We start from the raw sequence: 26,506 nt of genomic DNA, 5'->3' as shown, positions 1-26,506 counted from the left end.
ACACGAAACCAAACGCGAACCTAAGCTAAAATTTTGACTAGAACGAGACCTATAGGGTAACGAGGTTAATAGGAAAGTCGTTTGAAGAATATTGGTTGCTTTTTTGAGCATACTTCGAAGTTCTTGACGGTTTCTGTGAGTTGAATGCGTGACTGCGCCGCCTTGTAACCGGTGAGGCCTTGGGTATCAAAGCTCCACTGAGCTTCCCTCGCCTTGATTCAACTTACTTTGACTCGGATTGATTCCAGAGGGGTTTGATCAGATTGTAACGAGTTCCTTTTCGAAAGAATAGAAGCTGGTCTAGTGACAATCTAAGTGGAGCCATCATGCTTTTTGTTTGCTAGAAATTTAGGTTTGATTTGGTTGAGTCAGCCTTGTTTTGTGTTTGCATAGAATTCCCTTCCTTATTCTGTTGCATGCCTGAACGTAAAAGAGACGCCCTAGGTAGATTTGTTAAAGAGAAACCTAGTAGTTCTAAGCGTCTTGATTACCTCAATTTAGAGAGTCCGATTCGTGAAGATTCCGTTTTTGTACGTCCGTTTGAAGAGAAAATCCCTGATAGTCCAATAGCGCCAGAAATGGCAACTTTGAAAGCCTTGTTGAATCCTACTAGGACTACTCGTCCCTCGTGTATCAAGTTACCTGAAACTGAAGCAAATTATGAACTTAAGCCTGGAACCTTACAGTTGCTCCCAATCTTTTTAGGAAAAGAAAATGAAAACCCCTATTTCCATGTTAGGGACTTTGAGGAAATTTGTAGTACCCTGAAAATTAGAAACCTTGATGATGATGCTTTAAAACTCAGGTTATTCCCCTTTTCCTTAAAAGATAAAGCCAAGTTGTGGCTGTATAGTTTGGCTTCCGAATCAATTGAAACCTATGAACAACTTACATCCGCCTTTTTGAACAAGTTTTTCCCTAGGCACAAAACCTCGTCTTTTAGGACGCAAATCTGCAAGTTTACACAACAGGAGGGAGAATCCTTGTATAGGTATTTGGAAAGTTTCAATTATTTATTAGCCCAATGTCCTCATCATGGTTTAGAAAAGGTTAGGTTAGTTCAGATCCTTTATGAGGGTTTAGATTATCCCACCACAACTACAGTAGAGTCCAGGTGTACAGCTGGGTTTGAAAACCAAACAATTGATAATGCGATGACATACTTGCATGAATCGCCGAAAAGACCCAACAATGGGAAAGTAATAGGGTAACCTAGAAAACAATTCTTCTAGGCAGAGGAAACTTTAATAGGGTAGAAGAAAGCTACGAATCAGATGCCAAAATTGCTGCTACAACAAAAAGGTTAGAAGCTTTAGAAGTAGGTCATACTAGTGGTAGAATAGAGCCTTTTTGGGAAGGCAATACTGTTAAACATCAAGCCAATGCTCTCTATAATAACACCAGGTTTGATAACCTTCAGAAGTTTGACCCATATTCAGAAACCTATAATCCTGGCTGGAGAAACCATCCCAACCTTTCATGGTCTAAGAGCCAGAATCAAGGTCAGTCTAGTAACTCTCAAGCTCCCCCAGTTTTTGGCTATACTAAGAATCCTTCAGCCCCGTCACAGTTTCAGAACCCTCGGGATAAGAATATTATGAGTTTAGAAGAGTCTCTTGCTTTGTTAACTCGTAACACTATGCAGTTTCAGCAATCTGCTCAAGGTATAGAAGAAAATAAGAGAATAGGTCAGGCTAACTCTCAGGCTATTTCCGAGTTGAAAACCCAGGTTAGTCATATAAATGAGTCTTTAAGAGAAAGAGGTAAGTTTCCTAGTCAAACTCAACCCAACCCTAGAGGATCTCATGAAGTAGGTGCACAACCATCAAATCAGTTGAATGCTATTAGAACCCTCAGGAGAGTAGTATACAATCAGGTAAACATGCCCGATAGTGAACATACTGTAGTTCACCCCTCAGGATCTCATCCCTCAGGACCGCTAACTGAGGGGACTGATAAAATTTCCAATGATGCTGACTCGGTTCCTGAGAGGTTTGATTCTGTGCCTAGAGCCCCATTTCCCCAGCTATTAGCATCAACAAAGAAGGAATCGAACTTTAATGACATATTGGAGGTTTTTAAGCAAGTTACCATAAACCTTCCTTTATTAGATGAAATTAGGCAAATTCCTGCTTATGCCAAGTTCCTTAAGGATATGTGTACGCGAAAGCGAAAACTTAGCGTCCATAAGAAAGCCTTTTTATCTAGTCATGTAAGTTCAATCATTCAGAACACTACCACTCCAAAGTAAAAAGACCCAGGTTCCCCAACCATTGCTTGAACAATAGGTAAACACCGGGTAGAAAGAGCTTTACTTGACTTAGGAGCCAGTGTGAACTTACTGTCATACTATGTGTACTTACAGCTAGGTCTTGGTGAAATGAAACCTACTCAGATAACACTGCAGTTAGCTGATAGGTCTGTCAAAATTCCTCGAGGAGTTATCGAGGATGTTCTTATTGAGGTCGACAAGTTTATTTATCTTGTGGATTTCGTGGTCTTAGATACCCAACCTGTCCCTGACCCAGAGAACCAGATACCTGTGATTTTAGGTCGCCCATTTTTAGATACGTCTAATGCGATCATAAACTGTCGAAATGGTATTATGAATCTATCTTTTGGTCATATGACTATTGAGTTAAATATGTTTAATGTCAATAAGCTACATTCTGAGCTAGATGACACGTGATTGAAGAGGTGAACATGATAGGAACCTTAGTTCAGGAGTCATTACCAAATATCGCATCGGAAGATCCATTAGAGAGTTGTCTAGCCCACTTTAACATGTATTTCGACGAAGATAGCAACATTGAACAAGTGAATGCTATGTTGGATTCTATTCCTATGTTAGATACTGATAAATGGAAATCTAGGTTCGAACCATTACAAGCTTTTGAGTCTACCTTAATCCCTTGTTTAGAAGAGCCTCCTAAGTTGGACCCTAAATCTGCATTCTTAGGGCCATCTAAGACTTTGCCTGTGATTATAGCATCCAATCAGGACAGCAGGCCAGAAATCGTGTTTCAAGACAATAAATAAACTCTAGGGTTGACCATACAGGATATGAAACATATAAGTCCTACAGCTAGTATACCTCAAAAGAATTTAGAGGATGAACCACCCCATTATAATTCAGAGAAAGCAATTGACCTTTTTCAGGAACCTGATGGTCTAGAAGTTAGGAATATTGTGACTAGTCTATTTAGAGACACCTAAAATTCTAAGTTTGGGGGTAGTGATCGTCAAATAGAAGTCCCTAACTTGGGACTCGAGCCTACTGCATATGAGGTATCCCTTGAGTCTATTCAGACTCCTCAACCCGATCCTCCTGATACTATCCAGGAGGAAATTCAGCTATTAAAGTCCCGTTTTTCGGATGAATCTATTTTTCAAGACACTCATATGAAGCCCAATCCAATTGTCTTGCAAGAAACTTTCATTGAGGTTGTGCTCCTTATGTTATTTTTTCTGATCCTGTGCAGTTGTTTCATATTAGTGGCAGTTTTATTTGGTTTTGATGACCCACAGTTATTTCGACTACTGATATATGATTTTAAAGGTAACTAGCCATTTTATGAAACTTGATGTCTGGCTGAAGACTTTAAACTTAGCACTTATTGGGAGGTAACCCAATCTCATGCAACACGGTAATAACTTTTCTTAACTCTTTTGCTTCAATGGTAATTATTTCTCCTTGTTCATGATTTTAATTTCATCTTTAGAACATTGAGGACAATGTTAGATTTAAGTTTGGGGGTGGGGTAGAAACTTTTTGTTTTAAATAAACTCCAGAGCCTAGAAATTTATGCATATTAAGGATAGCACTAACCAACCTAAGTGGATGAAAGCATTTTGGTTGTAGGAGTTGAGGAACCAATCTGATTAGATGGAAACATCTAAAGAGTCTATTCATAAAAGCACAGAGATCAGGTGTTAGAAATAACATGATAGTTTCACCATATCTCGTTGAGTCCTTTTCACTTCTATTTTTACTTTATTTTCTTTTTAAACTATGTACTCTAAGTGATTAGGTGGGGCTCACGATTCAAGTTGTTACTAATGCTAGGGTGAATTAGAGTGATTGAGATACCATGAAAAAAATGGTAGTTACCAAAAAGTTGAAAAAAAATTATTATGAAAAAACAAAGAAAAAAAAATTGAGACCAGACCATTTGACCAAAAGGAATAAATTCAATAAAATCGACCACTGGTACCCTTGTATATGCCAGTTGTGTTGACCTATAGTTAGGTTATCGACCACTGGTTCCCTTGTATATGCCAGTGTGTTGATATTAGTCAGACTAATATCTCAATCCATTAGGATAGGTTCATTTTGGCGGAGGCCTTCAGACAGATATGAGAAACGCCGTTCACTTAGTAAACATCAAAACCATCTATGTTTTTTTATATTCATCTTCTTGATCTATCCATGTGGTTAGTTTGACTCCGGATATTGATGTCCATAGTGCTACTATCTGAGTAGAGCTCTGTCACTTTATATGAATTTTAGTATGCTTGAGTGCAAACTCGTGTACATCAATTGGAATTTCGCATCAGGGTACTTCCTCCTGTAGTCGATAAGTATGCCAACCAAGGAGATTCTTTAGTGCCTTTCAAGGTTCTGGGTAGATAGCTAAGGTCTGGAGTAAAGGTTTTGTGGGTATATCTCTTGTTAGCCCTCCGGAGACAACACTCCGCCACTAGGGCCACCTAGGGGTTTAAAGGCTTATTGCATACGCTAAATGCAATCGACGATGCCTGCGTCAGTGAGTTAGGATTTTATTTTATTTTATTTTGCTCGAGGACTAGAAAATAATAGGTTTGGGGGTATTTGATAGACACATTTTTGTGTCTAATTTGTCTCGATTCTATATATTGATAGTGCTCATTTTTGTACTTATTATGGTATTTTATGTGTGTGTAGATATTTTTGGCCAATAAACATTTTTGGAAAAATCTGCTCGAAAAGTTGCGCGGGGCACCCCGGAGGACACTTGCTATTCGGACCCCTCAAACGGATAAGGGGCGACCAATTACTAAGGGGCATCCATTTCAGGGCAGTTGCTAAAGGGAGACCAGCACATGATAGGGGGAGGTCACTTTCTTCTCAAAATTCGAATATTTTTTTGGCGGGAAAAATAACCAGTGAGCAACCAAATTTTCGTTTGGATTTCGAAGATGTTTGAGTGAGATTCAATCGCTGAAATTTGCTGGGCTAGACGTGATTCAACTAAACAAGCCTGGTATGTGCGCTTGAATCAATCGAATTGGGATGGATAGTCAAAATAAGGAAACAGAGTTTGAGTTTTGCACGGGTCTCTGTTTGGGTTGATTTTTGGTAATTCAGGGAGACTAAACGCGTGAAATTGTTTCCTAAGGTAGTATTCTATCTAAGAAAGAGTTTAAGACAATCGGGAAAGCTCAGAATTGGCTAGGGAAGTCGGCAGAAGAGATTATTGCCGTGACTTGCACGTAAAGAAAAGGAGAGAATTAATCGCTATTTTTAGGTTTCTGAGTAGTATAAAAGGTGTGTTTAAGTCCCAGGAAAGGTAACGAAGTTATTGGAGCAGTTGCAGAGGAGTTAGAAACACTACAGAGCCATATTGATCAAGTTGCAGGAAACCGTATTCTGCTGCTGCTGCTGCTGAAGAACATCCGCTGCAAATAAGAACATCGTCTCAAATTTGTAACGTTGCTCCAGTGACTTCTTTGTAACAGTCAGTCCTTTGTCTTGCAACACCAATACATCGTTGCAAACATCCAGTGTTATAGTTTTTCATCTTTAATCAACTTTTGAGCAACAAACATGTATTTTGAGCAAGTGATTAATATGAGGAGCTAAACCCCATTGCTGAGGCGATAGAGGAAGCTATTTTTCCAACAAGAAGTGGTATATTCTATTTTATTTATTTGTTTGCAATTATTTTATGATTATTTGCCTTGGTTGAAAATTGTTTGAATGATCCTTGTTAAGCAATTGTGATTTCTTTTGATAGAACATACTTGGACCTAGGTTTTTGATGTTCTATGCTTTGGATTTACACTTTTTATTTTGAGAATCTACTAGTTGCAATAAGTTAGAATCAACTTGAACGAGAAAATTGCATAAATATAAATATTGGGATTAAATCACTTTGAACTTTGAAAATAGTGGAATCTTAGCCTCAGTGTTCTTTTAATATTGATATCATCTTTGATTGAGTTTGTGACAATTTTTAGTTTGTTTTCTATTTTAGTTTTAGAATTTAAGTCTATATTTTATCCTTCGCAAGTCTGAGAATCGAACCACTTTTACCACTATCTCAAAACCACATCACTACACAACATCATCAATTGATTTACTTCATTGAATCTCACGAATATTCAACAGAAGAAGAAGAACAGAGAAAGAAGGAAAGAAAGAAGACGAAGAAAGAGAAAGAATAAGAAGAAATGAGAGCTTATCCTCTCAATTGAGTTGATAAGGCCGACCAGATTCTACTGAGGCACCCACGATCTGGATAAGGGCTACCAAGGCAGTTAACTATAAAATGACTATTTTTCATTTAAACAAACCCGATGATATATTCTTCGTCAGATATCCGATTAACACGTTCGAGTGGTCCATTCTGCATAACTTTTTGAGACATATCCAATGGTACTAGTTTCGTATCTAGATCGTTGTTAGATAAATTCCTATTAATTAACATTCATGTTAAACTAATCGAGTTATTATCGGCTAATGTGTCACCTGACTGGTCTAATAGCGTTGACGAGCTTGCGAGTCCTTACAAATATCACGGGTTGTGCGTAGTTCAATCAACTGGAAAATCCGACATTGATTGAGTGATAGTAATTGATTGGCACTTGGGCATTGGTCTTTGGTACCGTCCAAGTTATTTCTCATATCAATCGGGCTCACATATTTCTATTTGTTTGATTGCAGATTGTATTGAGGAATTGAGATATAACTCTTTGATATCTTTCTTGGATGAGCTCGCTTTATAAGATGGTGCTCTCGGAATTATATTGGAGTTAGTCCATACATATTGTCAAACGAATTATTGGGTGTGTTTGTTATACCCGCGCTTTTTCACTTCTGGTGTGTGTTATTTCTTTTTCTACATTATATTGTTTATATTTATAATTGAAATATATAAAACATGATAAACTACTAAGTCTAGATACCTGTTGAAAACGCGTGGGTACCAAAATACACCACCATGTTTTTCTTAGGAAATCCGACCTAGTTTGTTGGATACGACTTGATTAATTCTTGGACATTGGCTTTTGGTACCATCCAAGTAATCTCTTTGTGATTAGGTTCACAAACTTGTTTTTGTAAACGTTCTAATCGCAAGAGAGTGAGATATAACTCTAGATATTATATGAAAAACATTCCCCACACTTAAACTTTACATTGTCCTTAATGTAAATTTAGTCATTCAAAGTAAGATTCAAGGTGGGAAATTCGTAGAATGATATGGAAAAATCAAAAATCAGAAAAAACTAAAATAAGACAAGAAAAAATAAAAGATAAGAGATACAAAACCAATGGGTTTCCTCCCATGCAACACTTGGTTTAAAGTCGTCATCCCAACTTGCAAGACAAATTCTCCATACACCAACAATCTGAAAACTTGGGGATCCACCCATAGAACCTGTTTGGAAAACACTATCTCCACACAAACATTATCACAATAAAACATAATTGAAGTTATTGTCCGATAGAAGTTTCCCCCACACTTATTCTTGTCCATACTTGGAAGTGTTAAAGAAGATAGAATTCATGAACTTTTACAGTTTTTTGTACCAAAACCTGCATAGTATGAGAACCAAGCATCTCTAATGAGGATCTCGAGAAATAAAATCATTTAACAATGTTCTCGAAGCACATTCAAACTAATAAGAGGTAAAGAAGAATAATCAATATGAAAAGGGTTAGACAAACCTTGCACAATCTCTTGTAACACGGAATCCTCTTCATCCTTGAAAAATTCAAGAGAACTATTTACCTCTTGTACATCGTGGTCCTGTATCAAACCTTGCAACCATTCTTTATTCGTTTCTGCCTTAAACAAAGTCTCGACATCAACATTATCGTTATAATCCTTTGCAAGCTCAATTGGGTCTTCCACAATATTAGTTAAATCGGTTACATTCTCAGCACACTCCTCTTTCTTGTTCGGCACATACTCTTTTGCGGATTCAAATCTTTCCATAAGGAACGTTTTTAGAGCACTCATTGCATCGTTCTCAAGCTCTACCTTTTGAATAGGTAATTGATCATTATAAAGATCAAGGATTGAGTAAGATACACTAGTGCATCATGTTCCTCTTTGTCTTCATCTTGATCCCAGAAATATTCCATTGTACACCCTTGGGGGATGTCACCATGAGTTGGCTCAAGCGATGTATCTTCATAATCACCGTCACTTTTATAGTTAACATAATGTTGGTTGTCGTTGAATTTATTGTTGGTAATCTCAAATTCATCCTTTTAAATAGGTGAATGATCATTATTAAGATCAAGAGTTGATTTAACAACACAATTATCAACGCAAGTCCCGAGAGGTTGAAAGCATAATCATGATTTATAATGTGATTAATGTTTATTGTTTTGGGAGGATTTGAATTAAAGGCCCATTACATAGTCAGAGCCCAACATTATAAGTTGCACAGGCTTATAAATATCTTCGCGCAAACACTTTGCAGGCAGGTTGTCTACTATCTTCTTGTCACAACTAACTTGTCTGAATATCATGGTTAGGGTTCGGGAGTGTTAAAAGAATCAATTTGCGTGTAAAGGAGATCGGTAGATGTGAAATACTTGCCGCTTCTTTTAGACCTATTGCTAAATTTTGCGTAACGATGGAAAACAAGTGCTGATCTTATGAACAACCAAGAGACGAAGACTCCTCCTCCATCAGTTCTGTCGACTATTCTTACTCAGAAGAAGAAGGAGACAAATCCTACACATCTGATGAAGATGAAGATGAAGTAGCTATGACAGATTCAACAGCAACAAAAAACAGCAAAGAAATCGTATCAACAACTAAAAGACATTTGTTGGAGAGGCTGGAGAAGCTGGCTCAATAAAACATTGCAAAGTAGAATCGAACAATGGGTTTGTTCCCGGAATGCTGAAACCCCTTTTGTTTGGGTTCATGTGTATGCTTATTACAATAAGCATAAACTCTACGGAGGATATGGAGTTATTTTACGGGATTCAGCCAAGTTCTCAGTGGTTAGAAAATCTTTTTACACTCGAATACTGATGGGTGTAAAGGCTGCAGTCGCACTTGTTAAAAATCTCAGGTTCCTAGACTTCGTGTCGTGTGCAATTCAATTAAAATTCCAGGTATCATTTATCGGTTTTGGGACTGCAATGATTTTGCTTGCCGTGAAAGCGAAGATCATACATATATGTGCAAATGGTGTTGGAAGCATTTTACTTTGTCTGAGGGTTGTGATAGGGGTTTGGTGCCTCATGCCCGGGAAATTAGAGCTCTGACACATGAAGGTCCAGAGCTGCTAGAATTGACAGGGTATCTTAGGTCTTGAATGAAGCGGCGTATTATCTTAGCAAAAATGGGAAAAAGGAATGGACTTAAGAGTTGAGAACAAGGAACAAATGATTGCATCTAGTGATCATGAGGGAACCGGTGAGATTAAATAATGTGATTTTCCTCAAGAGCTAAGACAGATTTTTGGAGAGATGCCGAAGGTGTGTTTCGTAATATGCGCTTAGTAACGCAGGTATGAAGTGTTTTATACCTGTCTATCAAATTAACAAACAAATAGCAATTGAATTGATACTGTCGCTCGACTGCATAATTTCTTAATTGATTCGAGTATATAAGCGTAAAAAGGTTACAGCAACCATTTCAAGAACTAGCCTACACTTGGTGCTGCAAAAGAACACTGGTACTGACCCTATTATTCGTTTGTACTGTTGTTCTTTCATCATGTAAAGAACCAAAGTTGCTCCACTTTATAATCTAACTATCACAAAGCCAAACTAAGTTCTAGCTTTAAAGAATTCAAAGATATATTTAAACGGAATCAGCAGTTGCCGAGGTCAAAGCTCCCCCATGGAAATTTGCAACCCCCACGAAATTGTGTGATAGGCTACTTTGTTGATCTTCTTCTTCATCACAGTCCTCTGTTTCCCAAAGGAAACTTGCGTATGCCGCATGAACATGACTGCAGTTGATAAGAAAAGAAAGATGGTGAGGACTTGGGGAAATGCTACATTTACTATATGAAAACAATGTTCGAAGAGTAGGACATGATCCGAGATCAGGCTTGTACGACATGCTGATAAAAATATAAACATGTTTGATTCTGGAACTAAGTGGTAGCATGCAAAAATTTTCAAGTGTGAACAGTATGCCCTCAGGAGCAGCTTGAACTGCACGCTCAAAGTAGCTTGAAGCTCTTTCATAATCATGATGGAGCTCCCAAACCAATCTAGCATATTGAGCTAAGATATCCCCGTCTCGAGGATCTGCTAGTACTGCTCGGGAGTAGTATTCATCAGCTCCCCAAAGATCTCCCTTGGACTTTAAAACAAACAAAGCAAGTATTAGGGGTTTGCAAGAACATGCACATCAAGCAAATGACAAACCACAATAACAGAACACACAAAGTAATTTTCACTTCTAACTACAAAATTTGTCCTTCATCTTTCTTCACCAACCGCGACATTTTTGGGTTCTATGTTCATTCTTGTGAAAATGAATGTTCTTGGACTAGCCAGTGCATACGTTAAGGGCATTGCTTGCGCTACAGTTGCATCACCAGTTCTTATGTTGCAATTCTATTGAATTGGCAATCTTGCCAATACTAATACAACAGCAAATGCAAACCATTACAAATCTTAGCTAGTGTTGACAAATTTGTCTGCACTTGATAATGTATCAAAGCCTAGGAAGTTGTAGGAGTAATTAATAATCATATAAACTTTTAGCGGGATAGTAAATTCGATATGCTGTGATGACTTGCCCAAAACCAACATGTGCACTATTTAACTACGACAGGGTTCATGAATGTCCCAATTCTAAATTTGGTATGGCGCTGTGATGAACTTGAAATACATGTAAGTTTTTCGACTACCTCATGCCAAAACCATGTAATCTATTGCATTTACGGGTCCATGAATGAATGTCCCTATTCTAAGCTTCAACTCATGTTTTTATCTGTATGTTTGACATAACATCACATTCTATGAGAACCTTCCATTCTGATTTTAAATTCTGGTGGCTTATGATGGGCAATGCCCCCCTGTGTTAGACTTAGACCTAATTAACTTCATCAATCAAAATACTAAAAGCATGAAAAGTGAATTTGATAAACAAACTCTTCACCTTATAAAGAAATTGAGCATAATTTCTTAGAAACAAGGCACTAGAAGGATGTTCTTCAACCATCTTCTTATAATACTCTCCAATTTCTTTATCATTCTCAAACCACCTTGTCCAAACTTTGCAAAATTAAAACTGTTGGAAAACGATTAATAAAAAAATAATTTTTTTAAAGTTTTAATAAAAAATTATAATTTATTGTTTTCTTTTGTGAATGAATTTTAGTCCCACATTGTGGAGTTTCCAATTTTTAGTAGTTTTAAGAAACTATATAAACTTATTAGTCCCACATTGTGGAGTTTCCACTTCTTAAATTGTTTTATTCCATTATATAAAGAAATTCACTACTTTTATAAAATCTATGGGAAAAGGGTTGCTCTATATTTTAGAGGGACCCCTAAGGGAAACTATTTTATAGCGTTTCTTAAGAATTCGTGATTTTCCTTAACGGTTTTTTCGGAGTTGCCAAGCTCAAGTTGAGCATCTACTACATATGCTAGGTATGTAGTAGGGTGTTTCATCCTGGAGATATCCGTCCTGTGAGGGCTATAGCATCACTCTTGAGTGTAGTCGGGCGCTAATGTCTTAAGGAAACGTGTTGAACACGTGACTCACTCTGTTTTTCCAAAGTTTTGCCTTGTTGCTGTTGCGGAGATATGGGGAGCTCATTCGTTTCATCAAATCGATCACTTCCATTATAAAGGAGCTAAGTATCAATAACTTTTGCTTATTTGATTTTTCCTTGTTTTGATTATTGCACCCAACAAAAACCACCACCGCCGCCGCCACCACTACCTCCATCAACACCAATTCCAAATCCTGTTGCAAGAAACATTGATGGGTTCATATCATCTTGACCCAAATACTGAAATTCATTAAACTGATTATCTTCATCGTTTTCTTGAATCAAACCCATTTTCTCACCACCAAAAGTAAATTCACCACTACCCATAGACATAATATTCTCCCCAATGGTTACAGACCTTTGTAATGACCCATCCTTTTCATCTTCATAATCTTCTTCATCATCATCTTCAAACCCACTGTTTGAATTGTAAACAGAGAATGAAGGAATTGACTGCAACATTGAAGTAGTTCTTTTTGAAGATTTAAATGGGTTGTTGTTTGATGAAAACTGACTAAACAAATCTTGATCTTCCATATCAGAAGAAGCAGCGGTAAGTCCTTTCAAATTCCCATCAGATTGAGCTCTTCTAAACCCATTACTACTACTAGTATCTGAAGAATCAGAAACCCCACTAATAGAACGAGTTAACGATGAAGCATTATTACAAGTACTGTATGAGCTAAAGTTAATGCTATTACCACCATGAGTGAATGAGATTTTCTTTAGCACTTCAGAATTTGGGTTGTGGGTTTCATAGTCTCTGTGATTTGGACTCTCTGAATATGAAGAAAGTAGAGATCCAAGAAGTGGTGTTGATGAACTTCTAAGCATCATCTTTATTTTTTGAAGCTTAATTGGTTTGAGTAGAAACCAAGTACAGAGAAAAATGAAATGAAATCTTGAGCCAAGTACCAGAAATATTTAGTCATATGATAATAATGTTATCTTGGTGCTGTCTGGCTCTCTAGATTTGGCTGCATTTTGATTCAACCGTGTAAGATGCAAAATGGTTGAAGGATTTTGTTGCGGTGATTGAACGGTTGTGATAAAAGGTAATGAGATAGTTTGGCCGTGTATCACAATAGAAACGATGGAAAAGGCTCTTTTTGCTTTGTCTCGTTTTGGTGGGTAGTAGACAGGTTCACATGGCGAATGGTCAATTGATAACTTTGATTGATGTACTTGCAAGTGGCATTTAACACACCAAACATGCAAAAGTGCAATTTTTCTCCGTTACTGTCGAATGAAGCTTCATATAAATCACACACCACGGAGAAGGATGACACATAGAGACACTAACAAGATGTTTGGCAACTAGAAATATAAGTCTTTTCTTAAGTTTTGGAAAAACTTTCCACAAGCAAAAATCAATCCTAGAAGTCAAAAGCAAAATTTAGAAGTCTTGCTAAATTAATGTCTAGAAATGTCTAGAAATTTAGACACCACCTGAGATGACGTTACGAGAATAAATGTCTAGAAATTCTCGTTATCAAGAGACGTCTTCGGAAATGACTCTTGGTGAATATATGTGTGGGCAGCGATATATGGATACTCCAACTTTTATTGAGGAATCACCTCTAACGATCTATGAGAAATATTATAAACATAGACCATGTAGTTGGGAACAAAGCTTGAGAATTCGTGAATATCAAAAATTATATTGTGATGATGATGATGAGGAGGATGGTGATGATGATGATTATAATGATATTTTTAGTTCAAATCCAAATAATTTTAATAATTATTTACCTATTCAAAAGGATGAGGATTTGACTAGAAATACCCTCGTTTTAGACGATGATTACGAAACCAATGATGGTTTAGAGGAACCAGTTTATCTTGAGAGTACTGTTTTCGAGTCAAAAGATTTAGAAACAATAGTCTTAGATGAACTCGTAGAGATTAGCGGGGATGAACCTGACTTAGAAAAATCAATCGCCCACTTTCAGGAATCTGATGACCTAGAAATTAGGGAGATTATGACCAGTCTACCTAGATACGCCAAAAACTCTAAGTTTGGTGGTGAGTATCATTCTCCATGTTCTTTAACTCTTACAAAAATCCCTCACGTGGGACTTGACATCAATGCCTCAACCATCTTACAAGACTATCTTCGTACTCGTTTTCCCGAACTTAATAATATTCAACACGAGTCTCAACTGTTAGAAACCCATCCTCTGGTTGATGAGGTTAGCCGGGAAATAATACCAAGATTGACTTTGTTTTCCCACCAAAAACTTTTCTACCAATTGTGGGAACATATAAATTTCAGATGTGTCAATTATTAAGTTTTGAGACTAAACTTAATTACTTTAGGAGATTAGGGTCGACACATATGTTTAAGGAAGACCACCACTCTCTTTGTGGTCAGCTGTGTAAGTCAAATCTGATTGACTTTAAGGATCCCCAGTTATTCAGGTTGTTATTATTTTTAATTGAGTTTTTCCAGACTTTTAAACCTGAACTGTTGGATCTTAGCTATGAAGAAATGCATCCAATGAAAATATTCTATCAAGATCCTTTCATAGAACCTGAACCTGAACCACAATGGGACATAGGTATCTTAATCAGGAAACTAGATAAGGGTATGCAGTACATGTTCATTTTCTTGGCTTGTTGCAGATTCCTTTTACTTGTGATAGCTCTATTTGGTTTCGATAACCCACAATTATTTCGGCTATTGCTATATGATTCGAGGTGATTAAACCTTTCTTAGTCTGGCTGAAGACTATAAACTTAGCACTTCTTGGGAGGTAACCCAATCTCATGCAACCCGGTAATATCCTTCCTTCACTCTTTTGCTTCAAATAGTAACTGTCTCTCCTTGTTCATGCTTTTAATTTCATCTTTAGAACATTGAGGACAATGTTAATTTTAAGTTTGGCGGTATGGGAGAAACTTTTTAGTTGCAATAAATAAACTCCAGAGCCTAGAAATTTACGCCTATTAAGGATAGCACTAACCAATCTAAGTGGATGGAAACATTTTTGTTTTAGGAGTTGAGGAACCAATCTGACTAGATGGAAACATCTATAGAGTCTATTCATAAAAGCACAGAGCTCAGGTGTTAGAATTAACATGATAGTTTCGCCATATCTCGTCGAGTCCTTTTCACTTTTGATTTTTAGTTTTCTTTTATTTCAAGTGATTTGGTGGGGCACACGATTCAAGTTGTTACCTTTGCTAGGGTGAAATAGAGTGACTGAGTTACCTTTTCAAAAAAAAAAAGAAAATTAGACCAGACCAGTAGACCAATCGGAATAAATACTAACAGTTGGATAACAATATGTGTGTGTTCTCCCTGTCTCCGTCGCCTAAACAAGCGTGGAATGCAGGATCCACGGGAATCACCATGTAATCTGCTGACAAGAAACATGCGCTTCGGTCCACAAGGTCCAATCATGTTGTTAGTTCTTAAATAAATGTGTGTTTAATAAAGTCGACCACTGGTACCCTTGTATATGCCAGTTGTGTTGACCTAGAGTTAGGATTATTAACCACTGGTTCCCTTGTATATGCCAGTGTGTTAATATTAGTCAGACCGGTATCTCAGTCATTTAGGTTAGGTTCATCTTGGCAGAGGTCTTCAGACAGATATGGGAAACACCGTTCGCTTTTCAACCATCTACATTTTTATCTTTCCATCTTCTTAATCTTTTCATGTGATTAGTATGACTCCGAGTATGATGTCCATCGTGAAACTATATTAGTAGAGCTCTTTCACTTATATGAATTTTGGTATGCTTGATTGCAAACTCGCGTACACCAATTGGAATTTCGCATCAGGGTTCTTCCTCTTAGAGTCAATAATTGTATGCCAACCAAGGAGGTTCTTTAGTGATTTCCAAGGTTTTGCGTAGATATCTAGGGTATGGAGTAAAGGTTTTTTGGGTACACCTCTGGTAAACCCTCCGGAGACAACACTCCGCCACTAGGGCCACCTAGGGGTTCAAATGATTTTCCTTTCTAGAATAAATTTGCTCGAGGACTAGCAAATAATAAGTTTGGGGGTGTTGATAGACGCATTTATGTGTCTAATATGTCTCTATTGTATGTATTGTTAGTGCTCAATTTTTTATTTATTGTGTTCTTTTATGTCTTTGTAGGAATTTTTAGAGAAATAAGCCCTTGCGGCGAAATGGGCTCAAAAAACAGTGTTTTACACCCCGGAGAAATGTATCGTAGGCACCCCATAAATGCACCGGAAGCATCCCAGAAATGTCCCGGAGGAACCCATAAAAATTACTATTTCCACCCAATTGCTATTCGCACCCAAGCTCTGGTTAAGGGGCATCCATCTTCTCTTTAAATTCAAAAACAGCTTTTTGGCGGGAAAAATATATTCAAAACTGGCAGATTTGTGATCGAGAAAATGAGGATGTTTTAGTGCGATTCAATCGCTGAAATTTGGTGGGAAGTTGTGATATGGGATAGGGAACACATTGTGGGCATCGGTTTCGATCGGAATTGGCTGGAAATCCTGGTTTGAGTCACGAGCTCAAAACAGAGCAACGTGTCCTGTAACACGAGTTTGATTGTGTGTTTGCCATGCATGGAGTGTTTTGGAGGAGTTCGATGACTTCGGAAGAGTTTGGGGAAGGTTTGGGACGCAAAGGAGCGAAGAAGAAGGATTAACAGCAATTCCCACCTGCTGCTGCTGCCATTAAAGGACCTTGAAGAACAGACTGCGCAGAGCAGTCTTATTTTCCGCAGCGTCAACACCAGCAGCTAAGTATCATTGATGTACAGCAGTATAACTCTATCGTTGATTTGTGACGCCTTTTGTGGGTCGTAGATTCTCTGTTTTATACTTTTTCACTCTTTTAGTCAAATTTTCAATTATGTATTTTGAGAACATGATTAATATGAGTGGATAAACCCCAACACTGGGATGATGGAGGAAGCCGTTCTTTACGCATATGATAATTATATTAATTCTTTTTTGACTACTTGCACTTTTTATTAATCGATTTATGATTTTTCTTAATTGGTTGTGATATCGTATGATGATGTATGCTTGGTCGTAGTGCTTTTGATGCGTCATGCTAGTGATATACAATAAATATTCTAAAAATCTACCTTGGCAAGAATGAGAGTCCTTATGATTTGAGCTATAATTGTTTCAAATAAATATATGCATTGTGTGAATGATTAATGGTGGAATCCTGTGTCCTAGTGTCTCTTGATCTTGTGACAAATATTGTGTATATATTTTTATTTTTAAATCTTTACAAGTCCGAGCAACGAACTTTTACTACCACTTCCAAAACTACAACAATGTCCGATAATGGTAAACAATTACAGGGGAAAAATATACACATGCTCTTCGACACTTTCAAAATAAGGAAGAACAAGTCCACCCCCATATACCCTCAGAGCAACGAACAAGCGGAAGCTACTAACAAGACCCTCGCCTTTATCCTCAAAAATCAATTAGACGAACATAAGGGGAGGTGGTGTGAACAACTACACAATGTATTATGGGCATACAGGACAACACGAAGATCTCCCACCGGGGAATCCCCATTTCTCATCACTTATGGAGCTGAAACAGCCATACCAACAGAGATCCTCATTCCAACCACAAAGACCGAAGCATGGGAGAAAAATATCACAACAGACATGATGTTAGAGAGACTGGACGACCTGGAAGAAAGGATGGAAGAAACATTGCAAAAAATGGAAAATTATCAACGAAGATTAGCGAGAGAATACAACAAAAAGGTTAAGCTTCGAAATTTTGTAGAAGGGAAGTATGTGCTAAGAACAATCCCGCAGTATCAGCGAGAGAAGAAATGGGGCAAGTTAGCACCTACATGGGGAGGACCTTTTATAATACACGGCATTGCGGGAGACAGTTCCTACTATCTTCGCAATCTGAAAGGCGAGGTCCTCCGACACCCTTGGAATGCTAAATGGCTCAAACCGTACTACCCATAGGAGCAGCGCAGCTTTGCATCTGCGTGAAGAATACCAGAAGAAGAAGGCATCATAACCGCTCTACATGTTTCTATCTCTGGACGAGGAGTAGCAGGCCTCAACCTATCAATCAAACAAAATTTTTGCAAAATCTTCAAGCAAACGAAATGGTCAAAAGGCCCGCTGGGTGAACGCATGTACATTACATAATGAATTAACAATATTGGGGAAAATAGTTAATCAACAATCTCTCAGGGCTCCCCTATCAGTGTCTATGAGTGTAAGACCAGGGGGAAGGCACCCAGCAGAAAGAGATACCCAACCAATTTTAAGGCAGCGGGTAGACGGAATGGGTGCATGTAAATATTTCAAATAAGAATCCCATATCCTAGAACGCTGCCTCGGCCCCCACCATTTGGGAATCCTCTGGCCCAGGATTCGCAAGCGGGGTGACAGGTCTCAAGACGATCACGAAGGTATTTACCTTCGATGTCGCACCCAAACACTCTTAAATTTTTACAAAGCAAGTTATTTCTAATTTAACGCTTCACAATACTTAAAATAAAAATGAATTGATAACGCAGGTATTCCAAAAGGATGATCCATTTCATAAAGAGTTGATTAAAAGTTCAACAAATAAGATAGAGCAATAAACACATCAAAAAATGATCTGAAATTATATAATCAACAAGGATGAACTTTCTATGACTAATAAAAGAAATCTACTTGGACGATACAGCTCCATCAACAGGGTTGTCTTTGCGAGATGAAGGTACGCTACCACCTGAAGAAGGCCCAGAAGAACCAGGAAAGGGAGCGGGTAGGGGACGACGCGGATAATTCTTGACAAGACCATGTTCGGCTTTAAGATCAAGTTCCATCTTTTCTAGGACTTTGTTAGTCTCCTCAGCCAACTGACATCGAGCTTTATATGCGATAACAGCGGTCCGCTGGTGGGCCTGAGACAACAATGCAGATAAGCGTTCCGCCTCTTTGGAGGCAATCTCTGCTGCTTCCTCACGAGACGCGGCCAACCCTTTGAAATAGTTGGCTTGTCCCTCCTGCTGCACTAAGGCAGATTGAGCTTTTTTAAGCTCATCATTTTCTGCGTGAAGCTGTCCCTCGAGCATTGAAAACAAGAAATACCAAGGGGTTAAAACAAAGAAATAACAGAATCACACTCGATAAAACGAGGTTATACCTTCGACATTAGCCGAAGCCTCTTCATACTCATTAACAAATGCGTCTCGTGCCTCATCAAGAAAGTCATACTCGTCGGATAATTTCTTATAATCCATTTGAAGGTTCGTAAGAGCAAATTGACTCGCATCTAAGTATACCTGCTTCATTGAATCCAAGTGACGAAGATGGTTGACTTCATCATTCATCTCCACTATCCTTTTATGAAGTCGATACACATTTACTTCAAGATCTCTCTCAGACTCCACTTGGCGGGCAACATCAGTTCAAGACGCCGCTAGGGCTTTACTAAGAGCGTCGACCTCAGCCCTAGCATTATCTCTTTCTTCGGTAAGATTAAGCATACTATCCCTAACCCCGGGGCCTAAGAAAGAACGAGCCTGTTGTAACTCTCCTTCCAAAAGGCGCACTCTAGACTCTAAGTCCGAAGCATGTCCTCGACCTTCCCGCAGGTTATCACGTGCCCATAGCAGCGTACCATTAAACAGACGACGGTCATGGTTGTAATTATTTTGCATATCAACCATTAGTGTTCGCTTTTCACGCCACTCAGCTGCTAAGGCGTTGTTCTCATCAGCACGAGCGTTCCACTTTACGGCTTCGCTTTTCAACTTACCCACCAACTCTGCAATGCGGGATTTCTGTCGTTCCCTTTCTTTCCGAAGCCATATCAGCTCGGGGACTCCACCCACTGAAGATAGGGTGGGGAGACTCAGACAGAACACCAAAGTACAAATAGGGAATCACGAGGAGTGAAAGATCGGTAAAATACGAACCTGTGAGGGACGAGAAATTTTGCGTACTATAGCAAGTTCTGAACGAAGAATCTCCTCAGCATTACCCAGCTGTTCTTTTTCCTTCAGGCGTCCCCTCAGTTCATTTATTTCCACTTCATCCACAGACAGTTCCTTTTCTCTATGACGAAGCTTAGCCTCCAACTTCAAAGACTTTGCTTTGAATAATTGGTATAGAATATGGTTACAATGTTCGCTCCTCATCATCTATGTCACAAAAAACAAACATTATTATACCAAAGGGATCGGATATCACGAAGAATACAATGTTCGGATATCATGAAGAAAAAAGTACAAGGATTTACCTCTAAGACACGCTGCTGGGTAAAACCGTATTGGTACCCATCAGCTATGGCCATCATATCAGCAACAAAGGAGGGAGGGTCAACCACTAGGTTAGTTTTCGAAGCTCTCATATTCTTCTCCCACATCTCAGCAACGCGGGCTTCAGAAGACAATTGCATCATCTGACGAGTATAAGCATCGGAATTCTTCTCACCAGTGACCACTGAGGCAGGGTTAGGGACAAACATCAGGTTCTTCTTCTTAAGCCAAGACAAAATGACATCTTCACCTTCAGGCATTAGCGAGTAAGAGAAATCCTCTGAAGGAGACTCAACCGCAGACTTCCCTTTGGCTGTTATCTCCTCACCCGCGCAAGTCTCGACATCACTACCCTCAGCAATACCACCTGCGGTTTCAGCCTGCTGACCAGTGGCACCTTCTTTACCAAGATTCCCAAGCACATCCCAATCATCATTTGGGGAAAAAAATGAGAAGTCTTCGGCAAGACCCATGGAAGCGTTTACATCAAAGGATTCCCCCGCGGAATATATCCTACCAAAAGAAAATTCAGGGGAAATAACGCGCAGAGTACCCACACCACCAATAGTATCGCCAACATGGGCAGATCCCCCCTCGCCAGTACCACCTGCGGTAATATTACCCTCAGACTCACCATCACCACCCCCGACAACTTCTTCTTCACCATTGCCACCCTCGTCATCAGGAGGAGAAGTATCAGTACGTTCTTCTCCATCGGACATTTCTTCATCCTCATCATACCCTTCGTTCACAGGACTAGTAACCTCCTCATAAACCTCAGCCTCACCAGTCACCACAGTAGAAGATTGTTTGGGCTCAATTTTCTTCTTCTTCGACACCTACAAACCAGTACACGTCCCAACAAAGGCTCATTTTCTCCCTTACTTAAAAAATGTTTTTTTTCAACCAAGGAAAAAGGGGCAAATAGAATAGAGAATATAGGAAGAAACTGTACCTTGGCAGTAGCAGCACTCTTCGGTGGAAGGGTAGCACCAGAACCCTCCTCCTCATCTCCATCAACGACATCAAGAGCGTAAGGAAAATTCATGCCCGCGAAATTCGGATGCCAAGGACAGAAATCTCCATAACGAGCAGGAGGAGTTTCACGAGGCTTGCTGTTTTCAGAAGGACACCAACCGCGCGGACCAGGAATCCAACCATAAGCCCAAGGGCCAACTATTTCAATGACAGTAGCATGCCACTCATAATCATGATCACGCTTAATACTTTCACAAGCAGGAAAGAGTTTCCGTTTAGCAGATCCCTCAGTACCAGGAACATACTTCAGCTTGGCATCACTCACCTCACTCAAAAGACGAATTTCACCCCGAGGAGCAGCAACGTTACGAAGACTGACACTCAACGGCTTACGGTTCCTACTGTTGACATAATCCCCAAAGGAACTTTTAAAATTTTGAGGAGTGTACCACTCTCTCTCAGCAGGATTTGGAACGTAGCAGGTCATCATAGTCTCCCCCTTGCTCCGCAGGTAACATTCCTTCAGTGCACGAAGATAATTCCTAGACAGTTGTGACACGGAACGATTATGAGTGTTTGTGGAAGAACCTTCGCGGCTAGCCAGCACATCATAATAAAAGGAGTCACCCGACTTATACAGGTTCAACATGAGACCCGCCTCGTAGGCTCCAACCGTAGTCAACAGATGGAACTCATCAAACTGATACTTAGAGAGGAGTTCGTAAGTGATATCATCGTTAGGGGCATAAAATCGAACCTCAAAGGCTTGAAGCTCATGTTTTTACTTGAATATCTCAAGATCAATATGCTTGAAAGTGACCTTCTTCTTACCAACTCAAACGCTGCGTATCACGGGGGCAGCTTCTTCCTCGTCCGCGGAATCTGACGTCGGACTCACTTCTGAAGCTTTCCTTTTGGAAGGAATATTTTTAGACGGATCATCTTTCGACATAGTACCCTTGGAGTAATTTCCTTTGAAAGAAATCGTTGGAGGAGGCGGCAAAGAACTCTGCAGGGGCACTGAAGGAGGAGCCATTGAACGAAGGGGCGGAACATCCAATGTTTCATTACGAGGAGGAGGAGCCCACGTACTCCTAGAATCATCACGAGGAGGAGCCTGCGTACTCCTAGAATCATCACGAGGAGGAGGAGCCCGCGTACTCCTAGAATCTTCACGAGGACGGGAAGGAGCGTGGTTAACAGCATACCTATACCCAGAAGGACCCTTCGGCAGATCCCCTTTCTTAGTAGGAAAAACCTTTGCACCATAGGAAGATGAAACCCTATGACCACGAGGATCCAATTGCGAAGATTTATAAGAACCTTCCCCAAGTGGAGATCTTTCAGAATCTCTACGCAGAGGGGATCTTGGCGGACTAGACGGCGGGGTCTGGTAAAGAGCCCGCGGATGATCAGACATAGCTACAAGGAAACACAAAAACAGTTTAGAGAAGAATATGAGGGGATCACTAAAGATCAAAAAACCCATAAAATGATGGTTCATCCGGATTAACATCAAAAACCCTAAAATCTGAAAATAACCAAAAATACCCCATCAGACTCCAGAGATGATACTTAGATACAGACTTATAGACTTTGTAACAAAGAACAGGGGAAAGCATATATGCTTCGACATATGTGTTCTTCATCACAAAGCCAAAAGTACAGCAGCAGAAGACAAACAGGTAGATACAACAACAGAAAATAGATGAATCAATGATGGAAATAATGAAAAACCCCATACCTGTATAAAAGAGGACGACAAGCACCAACCACAGTCGAAGTTAGAAAGATCAGAGATATCAAAAGTAAGTTATCTTTGATACAGGGGCAGCAGTAGTCGAGAGCGAAAGAGTTAGAAAATTAAATGTTGTTATCTTCCTCACAAGGACGACGATAATAAATGACTAAAGAACAAGAATAGAAAACAAAAGACACATGAAGATGATGAACACTGACAAGAAGAGGATGAAAGTTATTTTCACATTCTCTTTCCTATTTATAAAGCTAGAGAAGACAATAAATGTCCCTCGTACCAAGGTGCAGTTAATGCAAAAGTGGAAAACGTGCCCGTATTTATAGGAGAAGTTATTTCAGGAGAGATAACAACGTATATGACAATCTTTCTTCTTCTAAACTACAAAATACGCCCAGGTTAGAAGAAGAGGGGCTAATTGTATGTATACATTTCATCATCCACCACGTGTACAAGAAGAGACACGTGGAAACCATGCAAAGCGAGACATCAAAACATGATAACAAGCAGTCCTAACCTAGGGGAGCATCTCATCAGAAAATATTACCGGTCAGCAGATCTGACGGTCAGGGACTGAGGATCACAAAGGTATGATGGAAAAGAGGAGCACCAGATAATACCCCTCGGGTGTTAGTACACCCTATCCCGAGGAAGATCCAAGATCAACGGCTGAGAGAGAGTTTGACTGACGCGGATGTGACCAGACTAAGAGACACTTGTCTGACACGAGCGGACGTCCAACTGCCCGCATTAAATACCAAGAGATATACACGTTTCAATCAGATCGTGGAATAAGCGAGGATAGCTCTTCGTATTCAATCTTAGACCGCAGCATATGCCGAAGAGCTCTGCGTAATGGGCACAAAGCACAAGAAGATAAGGTTGCAACGACATCTCAGAAGTAGGACCCACGTTTCAACCCTATAAATACCCCTCTCCACTAAGAGAGAAGGGGTCGACCAATCCAGAGCGATTAGAGGAGAACATAGGAAAGATAAATAGGAAGAGTAAGTAATCCCCCTACTTCCGCAGACCTATGTATACTCTAAAGTCATTCGACTATCTTTGTAACCATTCAATACATAGTGAAACACCAGCCCCGTGGATGTAGGCCTTAGTGCCGAACCACGTAAATCTTTGTCTTATTTACATTTCAGCACTTTACATTCAGCGTTGTACTTCACTACTTTACATTTATACTTGATTCTTTGTTTACTCCTTTATACGAACATTACTTATGATAATATTCGACTAGACAATGACAAGTTCGAAGGCTTTGAGTCGATGAATCGATATAATCATCTCCTTTACACATACAACGTACAATTTTAGAATTAGAGTGTATGCGAATATTGTTTGTGAACACGTGGATGACTTCGTGATTTATGTGTTCACAACAATATCAGGGCACGACATCAATTCTGGGTTACAATGCACTTTTTTTTTTGTATATAAAATAACGAATTTGGTTCGCGAGTACCATGCACTTTTTAGGTTTCGGTCGTCTGGGAAATGGGTATGTGACTGTGGGTTATCGAACATGATAGTTTAGTCTAAAGTAAAAAAATATTTTAACTAGGTCCTAGTTGGCCGGTAACGATTTTTGCACTCCTCATATCACTGTTTGCTCTCCCTCTAACAAAAGTCTGCGGAAAAATATCAAATATCAGTTCTCTTGATCTTACAAAGGAAAGTCTAAAGTAAATGAAAAGGTAATGGACGCTCATAATTCAATGGGAATGTGTTTGAAGGAAGCTAATTCAATGCGAGCAAGCTAGAGAAGAGAAATGTGTTTGAAGGAATTCTTAGGTTATTTCTTGGGATTATTGCCTTCACTCTAATTCTTCAAGTGGTGATGGTGGAATTTCTCAAGAAGTTCGCAGGCACTATACGAACTTGAATGTTGTACAGTGCTTTACATGTATTGCAGCTGTATCGTGGCCTATTGGTTGGTTTGTCAAGTATATACCTGTACCCGATGCACCAATTTTCAGTCTTTCTACAGCGTAAAAGAAGAAAATCATCAAGTGAGGACGACGCCTGGTAATTAAATTGTCTCCCTTTCACTCTTTCTATATATATATATATCGCGCACTGGTGTAATTATCTGTATGTACAACATTCATGTTTTTTAATAATCTAGACTAGACTAGAAATAATGTTATTGGTGCAGTTTGTTGTTTCACCTCGAGCCGCATGCATGCTACACTATATATACTCTAAATAATGAATCTCTAAAAACCAACAAAGATCATCACATAAGAAAGAAACAACACTCAAAAATCATAAAAACTTCCCCACTAGAGTCATCAATCACAGTTTTAATTTCTACCATGAAGGCGCTGCAAAGGTACACAAATTGGTTAAGCAAACGCCAAGATTCCAAAAGTAATAGAAAATAAGAAATGATAATATCTCTTAAGCTCTTCTCATGAGTTGCCGTGGTTAACGAAAAAGTACCAAGGAGGCACTGCTCGACCATGAAGGTGGCACAGTAATCCAAACCAGGTTGTCGTACCTCTATTAACAACATTATCATCAGTGTTAGACAACTCAGCTATATTCTAATGATCTCCACCATTGACGTAATTTTACCCAAGACCCCAGGTTGCTATGCTGCTTCTTCTTCTTCGTATCACCCACGTCATCATCAGTGTCACCTACATTATGCTTATTCGTATCAACCACATTATCATCAATGTCAGTGTTTGCTACATTATTGTGATCTCCAACATAAACGTGATTCGAAATATTCGACCCATTCTTTATAAACGCTTTTACCAATTCAACATATGTATTCCTCATGGATATCTTGTATTCTTCCCATTCTTCTTTTTCTTCCCATTCTTCTTTGATTGGAGCAGTAGTTGAGAATGCTGACTCATCAACTTGTGTGTTGTATTCATCCTTATTGCTGCTAGCATATTTATCGGCCTTTAGCGGGTTAGGATCGATATAATATTTGCAAGCAATCAGTATGCTCTCGTCATGGTCGCGGAAATGCTGAGCAACAAATTCTTCTAAATGTTTTGGTGGCTTATTAAGAACTTCCAGCATTGTTTGACAATTTAGCATAAACATATCTTGGCTAAAGGTTAAATACTCCTTCTCCATCCAGTAGCCCCAAAAGGTGGGCAGAACACGGCCAGATTGGCCAGAGTATGTGGGTTCAGGGTTTGAAGTAATAATATTTACTCGGACCGACATCAATATCTCTAATATGCTATACTCTGATGACGTCCTATATTTTTTAGGTTTTAGCTCTGTATAACAAACACCACGACCAGGATTCAAAGTAGGGTTCAAAAGTAAAGTGCTTGCGAAGCGACGTTGGATTTTTGGGTGTCTATTTGGATAATCCGAAGTGAATTGAATATCGTAAATAAATAAACCTTGGTGAAAAGGACTACCTGCTCGACCAATAATTACAGCTGTTAGTAGATCAATTCTCCCCTCAAAGGCTCTGACATAGATGAAACTAGGGAGGCTGTCTTTAAGTATGTTCCACTCTCTCATTATATAAGCAGTTGCTTTCTGGCTGAGCTGATCATGGTTCGATGAG

General features: G+C 39.1%; 1 protein-coding gene and 1 pseudogene across 1 annotated transcript; both read right to left on the bottom strand.

The window, feature by feature from the left end:
• Positions 1–942: 942 nt before the first annotated feature.
• On the bottom strand, positions 943–1,042 carry LOC113341428 (annotated as a pseudogene).
• Positions 1,043–11,445: 10,403 nt separating this feature from the next.
• LOC113298976 lies at positions 11,446–12,807 on the bottom strand. The gene is made up of 2 exons (XM_026547918.1): positions 12,141–12,807; positions 11,446–11,480 (listed from the first exon to the last, which is right to left on the bottom strand). Exons 1-2 carry the CDS (start codon positions 12,805–12,807, stop codon positions 11,446–11,448), a joined length of 702 nt encoding a protein of 233 aa, XP_026403703.1.
• Positions 12,808–26,506: the final 13,699 nt, after the last annotated feature.

This window comes from Papaver somniferum, chromosome 1 (assembly GCF_003573695.1).
Source record: "Papaver somniferum cultivar HN1 chromosome 1, ASM357369v1, whole genome shotgun sequence".
NCBI lineage: Eukaryota > Viridiplantae > Streptophyta > Magnoliopsida > Ranunculales > Papaveraceae > Papaver > Papaver somniferum.
The sequence above is the reverse complement of the archived record's forward strand: the minus strand, read 5'-3'. Positions and strand labels throughout refer to the sequence as shown.